This window comes from Odontesthes bonariensis, chromosome 17, assembly GCF_027942865.1.
Source record: "Odontesthes bonariensis isolate fOdoBon6 chromosome 17, fOdoBon6.hap1, whole genome shotgun sequence".
NCBI classification, from domain to species: domain Eukaryota; kingdom Metazoa; phylum Chordata; class Actinopteri; order Atheriniformes; family Atherinopsidae; genus Odontesthes; species Odontesthes bonariensis.
In genome coordinates, this window is record NC_134522.1 from 36,020,259 (window position 1) to 36,036,188 (window position 15,930).

At 41.1% G+C, this 15,930-nt stretch overlaps 1 protein-coding gene across 2 annotated transcripts in view; it reads left to right on the forward strand.

Moving 5' to 3' along the window:
- Window positions 1–15,930, forward strand: part of LOC142366533 (uncharacterized) — a 97,733-nt gene that overhangs the window by 37,858 nt on the left and 43,945 nt on the right. For both annotated transcript variants that reach the window (XM_075448440.1, XM_075448439.1), the window contains exons 4-7: window positions 414–476; window positions 2,512–2,613; window positions 8,984–9,058; window positions 9,150–9,212. In XM_075448440.1, the coding sequence (XP_075304555.1) occupies window positions 414–476; window positions 2,512–2,613; window positions 8,984–9,058; window positions 9,150–9,212 (303 nt within the window). The remainder of the gene's footprint in view (window positions 1–413; window positions 477–2,511; window positions 2,614–8,983; window positions 9,059–9,149; window positions 9,213–15,930) is intronic.

Consider the following 15,930-nt stretch of genomic DNA (forward strand, 5'->3'; position numbering starts at 1 on the left):
AATTGGATTATTTTATGAATTATGATTATTATTAATTAATTGAATTCCAATTGGCTTGAATTGGACTTACTATCTAAGTGCCTTGAGATTACATTTGTTGTATTTGGCGCTATATAAATAAAAATGAATTGAATTGAATTGGAATAACAGCGGACTATTTTAGGAAACTCCTACGACAGTTCTGGATCACTCGTAAATTCTGTTCGTACCTGAAAGAAAACGTAAAATACGAAAAAAATTGGTGAATGCGCAAATTCTCTTAAATCACTCGTACACACGACTTTAGAACAAATCTCTTCGTTCGAACGGTTGTTGCATGAGGCCCATTGTATTATTAAATTGAGACAGCAAGTAAGTACATTTGTTATTTGTTTTTTTCCATGTATGACAATTTTTTCTCTGCTGGTTTTCAGTCCTGGCAGCCAGACTGTGTAACACAGAGAGCCTAATGGAAGACCTGAGGGGACAGATCTCAAGTAAGACTCATTTACTGATTTTTTTTTTACGACAACATTTTATTCACAACAGAATAACCAAGTGTAACCAAATTACCAAGTGCTAGAAGTTTTAGACATTTTACCATTTTATGAAGAATAGCTTGAATTTGATGGCATCAGAACATCTCAAAAAAGTTTGGACATGTTGGACACACGATGTTTGTAGATGGTTCTATTGGAAAGAATCCAATCTGTGTATAACTTCAATAAATTAAGAATGTAATTATATGAAATACTCTTAAACCAATATTTTTCTAACCACGACACATAGAATATATCAAACACTGAACATATATTTCATTACTTCATGAAAGATATCAGCTCATCTGATATTTGATATTTGAATTTGTTGGCAAAAAAGTAGGGACAGGTCCATGTTTCCCACTGTGTAGCGTCCCCTCTTCTTTGAACAACATCTGTAAACATCTGGAACTGAGGAGAACAGCTGCTGGACCTCTGGGAGAGCAATGTTGTCCCATTCCTGTCTGATAGAGGATTGTAGCTGCTCAGTAGTCCTGGTTCTGCTTAGTTGTATCTTATGTTTCATGATGCTCCAAATGTATTTAGTTGGTGAAAGGTCTAAAATTCTGTATGCAGTTTAACATTGTCTTGCTGAAATGTGCAAGGCCTTCCCTGAAAAAGACAACTTCTGGATGGCAGCAGATGTTGCTCTAAAACCTGTACCTTTTATCATTGATGGAGCCTTTCCAGATTAGCAAGTTCCCAGTTCATAGACACCAATGCAACTGGAGCTGATAACAAGCCAGATCGTCCCGCTCCTATTTCATCTGGAGGGTGCAACATTCATGATTTCCAAAGAAAGAATAAGAAAAATAATTTTTTAGATTTCAATCGTCTGACCACAGAACAGTTTCCCACTCTGTCTCAGTCCATCTTAAAGGAGCTTTGGTTTCTGGATCATGTTCACATGTGGCTTCTTCTCTGCCTGATGGAGCTCTAACCTGCATCTGTGGGTGTTACGCTGAGCTGTGTTCAGACAGTGATTCCTGGAAGTGTTCCTGAGCCCTGCAGGGGTTTCCAGGACAGAATCAAGTGTGTTTTTAATGCAGAGCTGCCTGAGAGCTGCCTGAGAGCTGCCTGAGGGCCTGAAGGCCCCACACATCCAGCGCTGACTTTCTGCCATGTCCCCTGCTCACAGAGATGTCTCCAGATGATCTGAATCTGTTCATGATGTTATGCTCTATAGATGATGGAATATTTCAAGTCTTCACAGCTTGTAGATGCAGATACTGTACAGCCTAAGACGTGTTTGTGTATTTGTGTGAATGGGTGCATGTGGTTAGTAGTGTTAAAGTATTTTGAGGGGGCAATTAGATTAGAAAAGCGCTATATAAATACAGTCTTTTCACTTTATTTTTGAGAGACTCTACGTTTCTAAGGTGCTCTTTTTATACCCCATCATCTTACTGACCTGTCGCCAATTAACGTAAGTAATTACAACATAATCCACTTGCTGTTTTTAGTACCACTTACTTTTTCAGCCTTTTGTTACTTCTGTCCCAACTTTTTGAGACATGTTGCTGCCATCACATTCAATTTGATATTTTTATTGTAAAATGTCTCAACATCTGATATGTTTTCTATGTTCTATTGTGAATACAATAATGATTTGTGAGATTTAAAATTTTGTTTTTTAAAATTGCATTGTTTTTATTTACATTTTAACAACTTCACAACTTTTTAATAGTGCGGCTGAAATTTAATGCTGCAGTGCTGCATGAATGTACTGTAAAGCTCTTTGAATAGGACTGGAAACACACTAAGTAAATTACATTAGTCTAACTGTTGTGTTTTACACACTCACCATAACTTGTATTTCTGCTGAGAAAAATATGTATGGCTGGACAACACAAGTCTGAAAAACATCTACAATTATTCATATTGGAACATAGAATAGAATAGAAAAATATTTTATTCATCCCCCAATGGGGGAAATTTAAAAAAGATGATAAAAGCTGAAAAAGGCAAGCTAATTTGAATGCATCTTTCCCAGAGTTCCCAGCCTCCAATAGTTCTTTTATGATGATTCCTGAGGTGTCTGCACTGGAGAGTCGGCTGAACGTCCAACTGGAGAATCTGCAGACCAACACTGAAGGTGACTTACAGATCACAGCATCTCAGTCTGCTGATCACTGCTCACATAGAGGATGTTTCCATGGTGTAAGCACTAATGTAGTTCAAATCAGATCAGTTCATGTTCAGTGTTTCAAGGGTGACTTCTCATGATAATTATTGATTAATCTGAGAATCAATCAGTGAATTGTCTGCTTGATAAACTGACAGGAAATCTTGAAAAGTGCCGTTCTGTAAAACAGCTTGTAAGGATTTGTTCCTTTTTATTAAACAGCATCAGAAACTTTGACTTAATTTGATTTCAAATCAGAGAAACAACAAAAATAGATGGAAAAATCTAGATGGAGCCTTCACGTAATCATCTGTTAATATCCATATATTTGTGTCTATATGGGATTTATTACAATTTCCCAACACTGCTCAGAAAACAGCAAGAAAAAGTGTTTTGTGCTGTTTTTGGCTCAGGGTTAAGGTTTTCATGATTAGTGGAGGAGAATTTTTTTAAGGTAAACACAAGAAACTTGTGCTAAATAAAAAATGGACCAGACTCAGTGAATAATTCCCTATACTCCCTATAATATAGATCAATGAGTAGTGCTGACCAACATGTCATTGGGGTCATCAGGTGGGAACTTCTTTACGACACCTCCAGGAGGCCAGACAGGGATCACTGGCATCCCAGAGTCACCCCCCTAATACAGCCATCACTGCTCCTCACACCACAACAACCATCTTTTTTCTTTCTTTTTTTTTTTACACAATCACAAGCTTCGCCAGCCTCTCACCAACCTCACACCAGTCACAGCGGGGTGGGGATACAAACCCTGGTTTGGGTAGGGGGTAATGAAAGTATGGAGGATGCCAGATGTGGAGGCAGGACAAGACGCACTAGCAGATTCAGCAGACAAACTCACCTAAACAGTCCTACAATCACTAAAAATGCCAGCAAAAACAAAGCCATACAGACCAACTCACCTAAAATGGCCGCCTGGTTTCAAAAGGCTCACATGGGCCACACCCTCCACTTAAATATCCTTAAAATCCACTGACTGGACTTTACTGCCTCATCTGACACTTCCTTCACTATTTTCCTCACACTCTGTCCACTTTAACTCAGCTCCCTCAACAATGAGACAACAGACTTTGCAACAAATCCTCTACATCCTACTTCCACTGGACAGATCCTAACTTTCCATCCTCGCTGCTCTGCTAGCCCTGTGGCGCTCGAAGAACTCCTTTCTCTCCTCACACTCACAAAGCCCAAACTAACACTAACAGTCAGCCTAAAAAAGCTTGAACTCTGACCTCCATTTACTTCCATCAGTTCTCTTTTCATTTTGTTCAAGATTACTGAGGTTAATGTTAATGTTAATGGTGATTTTATGTGTGTGTGTGTGTGTGTGTGTGTGTGTGTGTGTGTGTGTGTGTGTGTGTGTGCGTGTGTGTGTATGTGTGTGTGTGACAAATAGAAATCAGGAAAAACAGCAAAGCTTTAGAAATCAAATACAACCCAAAAGCATATAGATCATCACTATGAGCACACTATTTCATATTTCAGCCACACAGCTCTGTTGAGCCATTTTCCTTCTTTTAGGTCTTACACTCACAACAACCTCAGTAAAAAAGCACTTCTGCTAACCCTCATTTACATACACGAACCTTCCCTTAGAATGTGGTTCAGACCTACGTACCTTTATCAAACTAGAACTGCCCTCCATCTCACTCTTTGAGCAACACAGGACTTCCAACATCCGACTTCCACCTCTTGCTCTGTTTCAAAGAACCCTCCAACACAGCACCCTCTGAAAAAGTACTCCCACTGTCTCTCATGTACATGGACTAACATAAACGTTCTTTAATGACATCAGCTCTCTTTTTTATTAACACAAAAGGAGCAAATCCTCTTGTGCAAAAAGAAATTATTAAAACAAAAACTTTAACTGAACAAAAACATCAAACTATTAAATGTGGTTTGCTGAATATCAGATCTCTCCTTTCGAAGTCTCTGTTAGTGAATGAGTTGATTTGTGATCATCATATTGATATATTTTGTCTTACAGAAACCTGGCTGCAGCAGGAGGATCATGTTAGCATTAATGAAGCAACTCCCTGTGACTGTTTAAATGTTCACGTTCCTGGAACCACAGGCAGAGGAGGAGGAGTGGCAGCTATTTTCAGATCAGGGTTACTCATCAGTCCCAGACCCAAGATTAGTTTGAGCTCTTTTGAATCTCTGATTCTCAGTTTTTCCCACGTAAAGTGGAAATCACAGAAACCTCTTGTGTTTGTTGTTGTGTATCGTCCACCTGGCCCTTATTCTGAGTTTCTGTCTGAATTCTCAGAGTTTTTATCCCAGTTAGTCCTGAGTACAGATAAAGTCATTGTAGTGGGTGACTTTAATATTCATGTAGATGTTGAAAATGACAGCCTGAATATGAACTTTAATTCTATATTGGACTCTATTGGATTTTCTCAGAGTGTTCACAGACCGACTCACTGCCTTAATCACACCCTTGATCTTGTTCTGACTTATGGCATTGAGAGTGAACATTTAACAGTGTTCCCTCATAACTCTGTCTTATCTGACCATTTTCTGATAACCTTTGAGTTTACATTACTTGACTATACCGTTTCTGAGAAGAAATTTACGTATAGAAGGTGTGTATCAGAGGATGCTGTAACCAGATTTAAAGAATTAATTCCATCATCCTTTTCTTCACTGCCATGTGCAGATATGACAGAGGACGACTACCTAAACTTTACTCCAGCAGCACTTGACTCTCTTGTTGACAGCACTATAGTTTCAATGCGTACAGCACTGGACAATGTTGCCCCTCTGAAAAGGAAGGTAATCAGTCAGAAGAGGCTGGCTCCTTGGTATAATTCACAGCTGCGTGCTTTAAAGCAGACTGCAAGAAAGCTGGAGAGACAGTGGCGTTCCTCTAATTTAGAAGAGTCTCAGTTAGTCTGGAAAGATAGTTTAATAATGTATAAGAAAGCCCTTCGTAAAGCTAGAACTGCTTATTATTCATCATTGATAGAAGAGAATAAGAATAATCCCAGGTTTCTTTTCAGCACTGTAGCCAGTCTGACTAAGAGTCCGAGCTCTGCTGAGCCAGTTATTCCTTTAACTCTCAGCAGTGATGATTTCCTGAGCTTTTTTATTAATAAAATTGTTTCTATCAGAGAGAAGATTGATGGAGTCCTTCCCACTATTATCAGTGATGTATCATCAAGTACAGCAGCTTTAGAAGTATCTTTAGAACCTGATTTGTATTTAGACGGCTTCTGCCCAGTTGATCTCTCTGATCTAACGACAGCAATAGTCTCTTCTAAACCATCAACTTGTGTTTTAGACCCAATCCCAACCAGACTGTTCAAGGAGGTTTTCCCATTAATTGACACTTCCATATTGGATTTGATCAATCTGTCTTTGTTGACAGGATATGTACCTCAGACTTTTAAGGTTGCTGTAATTAAACCTTTACTTAAAAAAACCTACTCTTGATTCAGAAGTGTTGGCTCATTATAGACCTATATCCAATCTCCCTTTTATGTCTAAAGTTCTTGAAAAAATAGTTGTAGCTCAGCTTTGTGATCATTTACACAGAAATAATCTGTTTGAAGAGTTTCAGTCAGGATTCAGAGTGCATCATAGCACAGAAACTGCACTGCTGAAAGTTACCAATGATCTCCTCTTAGCCTCTGATAGCGGACTTGTGTCTGTGCTTGTCCTGTTGGATCTCAGTGCTGCATTTGATACGGTCGATCACAGTATCTTATTACACAGACTTGAACATGTTATTGGGATTAAAGGAACTGCATTAGGCTGGTTTAAGTCATATTTATCTGATAGATTTCAGTTTGTTCTTGTAAATGAAGAATCTTCCTCACACACCAGAGTAAGCCATGGAGTTCCCCAGGGTTCTGTGCTTGGACCGATTCTTTTCACTTTATACATGCTTCCATTAGGTAACATTATTAGGCAGCATGGCATAAAGTTCCATTGCTATGCTGATGATACTCAGCTGTACTTATCTATAAAACCAGATGAACCCAATAGGTTGGTCAGACTACAAGCATGTCTTAAAGACATAAAGACCTGGATGACTCAGAACTGTCTGCTGCTAAATTCAGACAAAACTGAAGTCGTTATCTTTGGACCTGAGCGTTTCAGGGAGAAATTGTCTAGCTATATAGTTACTCTAGATGGTATTTCCTTGGCTTCTAGTTCTACAGTGAGGAACCTTGGAGTTATTTTTGACCAGAACTTATCATTTGACTCGCATATAAAACAGGTTTCTAGGACTGCCTTCTTTCACCTTCGTAATATTGTTAAAATCAGGAACATCTTGTCTCAGAGTGATGCAGAAAAACTAATTCATGCATTTGTTACTTCAAGATTGGACTACTGTAATTCTTTATTATTGGGCTGTCCCACATATTCTCTGAAAAGCCTCCAGCTGATCCAAAATGCTGCAGCCAGAGTTTTGACGAGAACTAACAGGAGAGATCATATTTCCCCAGTTTTAGCTTCTCTTCATTGGCTCCCTGTTAAATTCAGAATAGAATTTAAGATTCTTCTCCTTACATATAAAGCTCTTAATGACCGAGCTCCATCATATCTTAAAGATCTCATTGTAAGATATTTTCCTAACAGAGCACTTCGTTCCCAAACTGCAGGTTTACTTGAGGTTCCCAGAGTTTCTAAAAGTAGAATGGGAGGCAGAGCCTTCAGTTATCAGGCCCCTCTCTTGTGGAATAAGCTGCCAGTAAATGTCCGGGAAGCAGACACCCTTTCCACTTTTAAGACCAGGCTTAAAACTTTCCTTTTTGATAAAGCTTATAGTTAGGGATGGCTCAGGTGATCCTGAAACATCCCATAGTTAAGCTGCTATAGGCCCAGACTGCTGGGGGGCCTCATCTGTCACACCTTTCCTCACTTTACTCTCTTTATGTATATGTGACATTATTGTGGTCATTAACTCGTGTTTCCCTGTTCCAACAGGTATCCTTTGAATGGTGTTACAGTGCCCCCCCCCCCCCCCCCCCCCCCCCTGTCTTCTCAAACCCCAGCTGGTCGAGGCGGATGGCCACCCTTCCTGGTTCTGGTTCTGCCAGAGGTTTCTTCCTGTTAAAAGGGAGTCGTTTCTCTCCACAGTCGCCTCTGGCACGCTCAGGACGGGAGATTGGACCGAAAAACAAAAAGTTTTCAGTGCAATCTGTTGGTTTTCTTAGCTAGGAAATTGTTTTTGAATTGGCTCTATATGAACGAATTGGATTATTTTATGAATTATGATTATTATTAATTAATTGAATTCCAATTGGCTTGAATTGGACTTACTATCTAAGTGCCTTGAGATGACATTTGTTGTATTTGGTGCTATATAAATAAAAATGAATTGAATTGAATTGAATTGAAATTTTTATTTAGTTCATTTAGTTCTATGTGTATTAGGCTGTATGTACTAAGTACCACCTTCAAGCTTTTTTGTCCTCAGGTCAATCAATCATCAGAATCCGTCTGCTCCTTGGCTAGTGAAAACAATTTCGACATATAATTAATAACTAGTGTGTGCCTTGGCCCGTGGGTTATCGCCCTTCTGTGCACTAAAGGTTGGCACCAAGATATCACCATGAGCGGATGATTAACGTCCTCTGACTACACCCTGCTCGCTAAACAGAGTATCCAGGATTCCAGTTCCCAAGGTCCTCGTCTTAATTCACATAAACGCAACGCAACACAATTCACAGTGCACTCACATCATCTCACATCACAGCACGGCTGGCTTCCTTCACAGCAACAGAAGCTGACACAACAAACCTGTACAGCAAACATCTGCTGCTTTAAATGGTGAGAAGGAAACATCCCTGCCGTTTTACATGATTGATCTTTGCTGCTGGGGCACAGAGGACTCACTCAGCGGGGTTCCAGGAGTCACCTTTATGTTGTGGAGAAAAGAGTATGGCAGTTTTTCTCCCTGCAAGCACATGCATGCTCAGGACAGGAAAATTAATTGAACTGAGGGTTCAATTCAATCTGTTGCTTTCCCAATCTAAACTACTTTTCATTAACTGGAATTATTTGAATTTCCCCCACTTGGGGATGAATAAAGTATTTTTCTATTCTTTTCTATTCTATTCTATTCTATTCTATTCTATTCTATTCTATTCAATTATATTATATTCAAATACAACAATAATGAATTGGCCTGATCTGGATTGAATTGGATTACAGTGAATTGGTTTACAACTGGATTCAATTTGACTATTTTTTATTTAACAAATTTACTACCTGTTTAAAATGTTTTGGGATGACATATGTTGGGAGCTGGTGATATATAAATATACTAAATTGAATTGAATTGATATTTTGTTTTTGTTTTTTGCAGATCAGATATCTGAGGTGAGAAACAAACTGAACTCCAGTGAACTGCACCTGGACCTGATGAGAAGAAATGCTGCAGGTTTGTTATTTAACACATCAGTTACATGATCAGATGATAATTCTCTTTAAATCTGAACCCTATGCCTTGTTGTTCTTTTTCCTCTACTTAGATCAAACAGCTCAATTGTTTTCTGTAAAGACACAACTAGAGGAGTTCAAGACACAAAGTGCAGGTGAGATACATGTGTGCATTAGTATTACTCTGGCCCCAAATATTTCATCTGTGTTTGTACATACCAAATAACCTGTGGAAAGACAAAAGTTTGTCCCTAACAAACCAAATGTTTCTGTCCTACATAAAATACTGTTGTTGGTTTATTTAGGTTTATGACAACAGACATCAAAACTTATTGAAACAACCAATCTATATTTACATTGTAAATGATTTGTAATGTCAAAACGGAAGCTCAGAGAAGATGGAGCCTTTTCCGCTGCCGGTCCTAAACTATGGAGCGACCTCCCATTGCACATTAGACAAGCCCCTTCACTGTCCATTTTTAACACTCGTCTTAAAACCCATTTTCATTCCCTGGCTTTTAACCCAGCATGAGACTCTGTTTTTGTTTTATTGTTTTAATATTGTTATAGTTTATTATTGTTTTTATATTGTTCTTATGTTTTATGTCTTATACTTCGTGTTGGTATTCATGTACAGCACTTTGTTTCAGCCATGGCTGTTTTTAAAGGACTTTATAAATAAAGTTGAGTTGAGTTGAAAATGTGCTTCATTCTCCAACCAACCTCAGAAAGTCCTCAATTAGACATTTTCCAACAGACTCAGATGACAGCTATCAAGTGCAAGATAACACTTGATAGCTGCTTCCCTTTATTTTGCTCTCCCAACTCATCCTACACTTTTCATCACTCTACTGCCTGTCTAAACCACCTCACCTCTCCCCATTATTAACTCATTGGCTCCCAAAGACATCTATAGACGCTAATTGCGTTTTTTAACGGAGCAGGTTGGGGAACAATCTAGCGGAGTTTGTCACTAAATCTTAGGCTTGTAAACAGAGAATATACTGGCAAACTGACCCGAAAGGTGGCAGCAGTGCCACTTTGGATGGGAGATGAGTAAAGATCACATAGATTGTAGAAGAAGACTGAAGCGGCTGAAAATGTTTGTAAACTAAAGCCCCTTTCACACTGAGGAATAAAGGGCAGATTATAGTTCTGCGTCTATCGTCTTGACGTGTTGCTTTGCTCTGGTCGCGAACCACTTTTCATGTTATGGTTCTGCAACCAACATGACTCTCGCGAGTCGCGAGAACTTCGGTGGGGGGAGTGTATATATTCCGCTGACACGCTGATCCTGGTCAAAACAACAATGGCGCGTCTGCAAAATACTATGGAGATGGATATGGAGTTGCTCGACCTTGAAGAAGAAAGGATTCTGCTATTGGAGTTGGCGAAAAGACGAAGGAGGAAGCGTAGGTGGTCTGTACGCCCGTTGAACCAGACCAGGGAAGAGACTGGGGAGTTTGCTACACTTGTTAAACCCGGAAAAGCACACCGAGGACCAATCAGAGCCGCTTTTGTCTGCGCACTTCCGTTGGTGGTCTGCGTGCGTCTGTCGCGTAGTCAGGATTTTTCTGAGGTGCACGACAACGCGCGCAGAGCCTCTGCGTGGGGGAGTGGTCAAGATTTTGACGCTCGCAGAGGCTATGCGTCCGAGCGTCAGAGGCTTTGCGTCTGAAGCATAAATCAGGCTTTACCCGCGTTTAATCCGCGAATTTAGCGTGTCCGCTGTTGCGTTCACACTGCCGACCCGGGCTGCCGCGTCAACTCGACTCGCCTTTCGACCCGCGTCGAACCCTAGTCTTTTTGCCGAGTTTGGTGTGAACGCAATCGACCCGGGTCGGACGTGGGCGTGGCGTGACGTGAGGAGTTTAAAAGACAGAATGGACAGCTGATTCAGAACAACAGCGACAGGTGAGGACAAGTTTTACTCTGTTTTAGCCTACATCAAGTTCGAGACATTTTTGAAGATGGCCAACTGGGGAGACAAGGAGGTCCGCGAGCTCCCCGGCCTCCGAGCAGAGGACGTTATTTACCGCCACATTTCGGGGACTATAGTGCTCTTGTATTCTCCGCATATGTTCTTCGGCGGCATCCCACGTTGTAACCATACACACCCCGTAAAATAACATCTACATAAACTACACATACAATTGCAAAAACGAGTACTCAAGGTGATTTTTTTGCTGATTGTATGGAAGAGCTATATGGCTGACATGTGCAATGTTGTGTATAGTGCCTTGTGTTTTTTGTATTGATATATGTTTGCTACTTGACACCTTAATTTCCTTCGGGATTAATAAATAGTACTCTACTCTACTCTACTCTATTTAACCCTACCTCCGACGCATGGCTTGTGCCTAACATCATTGTACACGGCCAGCATTTTATGTGTTTCGTGTGACGCTCTGCCACTAGGCAACGCCCCCTGAACTCGGCTTCAGGCGACACGGGTCACCAACACGCCAAGCGTTCACATTGCTCGACGCGGGTCGAAGGTGCAATTTGGACCCGCTAAGGTAGCGGGTCGCAGTGTGAAAGAGGCTTATAATTGCCAAGATCGGAGAAGGAGAAAATGGCGCCAGCGAGACGAAATAAGAAATGTAGGCAGCTAACGCTCGAACAGAGCCTTATGTGCAGCAGAAGTAGTTTACCACTACTATCCACCGACGAGATACCCGGGCCAAGCGGAGAGAGTCGTCGGCGTGTGCGTGTTTCACCTCAGCTGAGCTCACCACCAGACACTTCTGACTCAGACAATGACCTGGATTCCTCAGACGAGTGGTTGCCGTCTGGGAGCAGCAGAGCCTCATCCCCGGACACTACAGACGCTGAGGATGGTAAGAGATCACTTTTATTGCTTTGATTTTCCTCTCCCCTCCTTCAGCCCATGTCACATGAACGCCATTTAGGCCCACTAGTTCATATACTGCCAGTAGCCTACTAATTGGAAGGAATTTTCAATTTACAGATCGTATGTCCAGCAGAGCTCCCACTCCCACTGTTAGCTTCAGTTCATGTAACATGAACGCCATTTAGTCCCACAAGTTCATATTGTTACATATGTTGCTAGTAGCCTACTGATGTGAGGGAATTTACAGATCCATCCATATCCAGCAGAGGTCCCACTCCCAGCAGTCCGAAGAAGAAGAAAGGTAAAAAAAAAAAAAAAAACAGTATTCACCACATCACATTGCAGCAATAAAACATTTTTTTTTTTTTATGGTAATTGTACATATTTCTATAATTTACAGGTTGTGCATCCAGCAGTCTCACACTCCCACTGTTGGCAGTGTGAAGAATAAAGGTAAAAAAAGAATTCTTCTCCACATCACACCGCAGAAATAAAAAAATATATTTTATGGTAATTGTATATTTCTATCATTTACAGGTCGTGCATCGAGCAGAGGTCGTGGGCAAGCTTGTGACTGGCATCAAGCCGGCTGGCAACCAAGCGAGATCCCATTCACTGCAACCCCTGGACCCCGGCACGCCGCTGCGGAGCTGGATAGTGACCTGCCAGCTGACTTCCTGGAGCTCTTCTTGACCGATGAGCTGCTCCAAAGCATTGCAGATCAGACCAACCTGTATGCATGTCAGTATTTTGAGGCACACCCTGACAATCTGCCATATAGCAGAGGTAAAGCGTGGAAGCCAGTGTCAGTCCCAGAACTGAAGTCTTTCTTTGGACTCTCTTTTCTCACCGGTTACATTAAAAAGCCAAGCCTTGAACTGTACTGGAGTGTAGATGAGATAGATGCCACACCCTATTTCAGCAAGACTATGCCAAGGAACAGATTTCAGATCATTTGGAGGTTCCTTCATTTCAACAACAATGCATTGCAGGATGCCACTGACAAAATGTTTAAAGTCCGCCCAGTGTTAGATTACGTAGTGGGAAAGTTCAAGGAGATGTACCAACCAGGGCAAAACATTTGCATCGATGAGGGTATGATGCAGTGGCGTGGGCGCCTGTCTTTCAGGGTGTACAACCCACAAAAGCCGGTGAAGTATGGCATCAAGTCCTACATTCTGTGGGACTCTGCCACAGGGTACTGCTTCAACATGCGACCTTATGTCAGGGAAGCTAGTACTCTGCCAGAGATAGTGTTCTCCCTCTTAGATCGTCTCCCAGGTCATGGGTACACGATGTTCATGGACAATTTCTACAATTCTGTAGCACTGTGTGAACAACTACTGGAAGCACAAACCAATGTCTGTGGAACACTTAGGAAGAATAGGGGGGAACCTAAGATCATCAGTGAGATGACTAAGACAGACTTGGTGGTGGGGGAGAAAGTTGTGTGGCACAATGAGAGGGTGATGGTAGTAGCGTGGCTGGACAAACGGTTGGTCAAGATGGTGACAACCTGCCATCAAGATAGGATGCAGAGGGTTGATGTGTGGCGGAGGGGACAGAGAGACAAGGTTGCTCAGTTAAAGCCGGAGTGTGTTGTTGCGTACAACAGGAAGGGGCAGGGGTTGAGGAGGGGGCAGGGGCAGGTGTGGGGGTTGAGGGGGTTGAGGGGGGTGGGGACTTTGAGGAAGGCAGACGTACTCCTAGAGCTCCTTACAACACTGACCCTGAGAGCAGGCTAGATGGAGACATGGGCAAACATGTACTGGAAAACCTGATGCCCACCAGCAAGAAGGGGAGACCAGCAAGGAGGTGTAGGGTATGTGCTCGCAGGGGTCAGCGCAGTGAGACCAAAATGTGGTGCAAGTCGTGTTGTGTCCCCTTGCACGCAGGAGAGTGTTTCACTGCTTACCACACTAAGCGGAACTATTCTGTGTAGGGGTGGAGACACACACACACACACACACACACACACAAAGGTTTGAATGTGATGTGAACTGTACAGTTTTGATAATGTATGAATGTATGAACTATTTACTTGTTACTTCACTGTGAATAAATTATTGTTTTGCTATCAAAAGACCTTCTCAGTGTTGTTTTTGCTATTTTATGGAAGGAAACCACTTCTCAGATGTTTGAAGAATTTAAGATTCTTCTCCTTACATATAAAGCTCTTAATGACCGAGCTCCATCATATCTTAAAGATCTCATTGTAAGATATTTTCCTAACAGAGCACTTCGTTCCCAAACTGCAGGTTTACTTGAGGTTCCCAGAGTTTCTAAAAGTAGAATGGGAGGCAGAGCCTTCAGTTATCAGGCCCCTCTATTGTGGAATAAGCTGCCAGTAAATGTCCGGGAAGCAGACACCCTTTCCACTTTTAAGACCAGGCTTAAAGCTTTCCTTTTTGATAAAGCTTATAGTTAGGGATGGCTCAGGTGATCCTGAAACATCCCATAGTTAAGCTGCTATAGGCCCAGACTGCTGGGGGGCCTCATCTGTCACACCTTTCCTCACTTTACTCTCTTTATGTATATGTGACATTATTGTGGTCATTAACTCGTGTTTCCCTGCCAGAGGTTTCTTCCTGTTAAAAGGGACTTTTTTCTCTCCACAGTCGCCACAGGCACGCTCAGGACGGGAGATTGGACCGAAAAACAAAAAGTTTTCAGTGCAATCTGTTGGTTTCCTTAGCTAGGAGATTGTTTTTGAATTGGCTCTATATGAACGAATTGGATTATTTTATGAATAATTATGATTACAATTAATTGAATTCCAATTGGCTTGAATTGGACTTTATTACCTAAGTGCCTTGAGATGACAATTGTTGTATTTGGCCCTATATAAATAAAAATGAATTGAATTGAACTAAAGCAAAAAATGTTAGCATCAAAGTCACAGTTCTGTTTGACAGGTTTCTTTGCACAAAAAGCTTGTTTTCTCATTTTTTTGGTCAAAAACAGCTGTTTTTGGTGAAACCAACCTATGTTCTACTGTCTATTACTAAAGGACTGAAAATGGTTGAAACAAACTTTTTTTCCTGATGAAAGAAGAGAGTCTACTCTTTCTTTTGGTAATTTCGGTGTGTACATAGTGATAAGACACACTTTTCTGTGGGTCTTGGAAAATCAGTCAAAATACTGTAAAACACTTGGCAGTATGGGTCTCTGCACTGAAAATGGCTGGCAGCCAATGAGTTAACTGTTCAGTATGTTAGCAGGAAGAATCCCGGCCTCCAGTATGATCCTGGCATCCCCATCGCTGCCTGCATGTAATTAGTTTGGCTGCTCACTTTCCTCAAACTGGATTAAATTTGACTTTTAATTTAACAAATTTATTACCTGTTTAAAATGTTTTAAACAGGTAGATGTGCCTTTGGTCATTGTCCCACTCAAGAAGGTGAGAATTACCTTCCTACAGTCAAACCAGATGGGCGATAACTATGCCAGTTAAGTGTTGGCTTGTATTCACCAGGGAATTCCATCCTTCTCAAGGCCTCAAAGTGGGAACCACACATGCAGATACCATTTGTCTGATAATTGTTCATCATTATTTGTCGGTTTCTGAGTTTGTTGAAGTCCCCTTTTTACTGTCACTGATGCACACTAAATACCAGTGGCTGCTCCTGTTACTGGGATATTGCGTTCTCTTTTCTCGTTAGTTTTGTGTTCTCAATGCTCTTGTTGGGTGGAGTGTAGTTAAAGTAGGATTTTTTAGGATGTGGCTCTACTTACTTCTATTCTATTCAATTAAATTCAGTTCAGTTTTATTAACAGCGCCAAATCACAACAAATATCATCTCAAAGCACTTCAAAGATACAGTGCAATTCAAGCCAATTAGAATCCAATTCATTGTAATCATGATCCAATCAAATCCAATTAATTAGATAAAAAATAATCCAATTCATGCATAAAAAGTCAATTTTAAAAAAGCAGCCTAGCTAAGGAACAGATTACACCAAAGCTCCTCTTCAGTCCAATCCCCCGTCCTGAGTGTGGACGAGCAGACTGTGGAAAG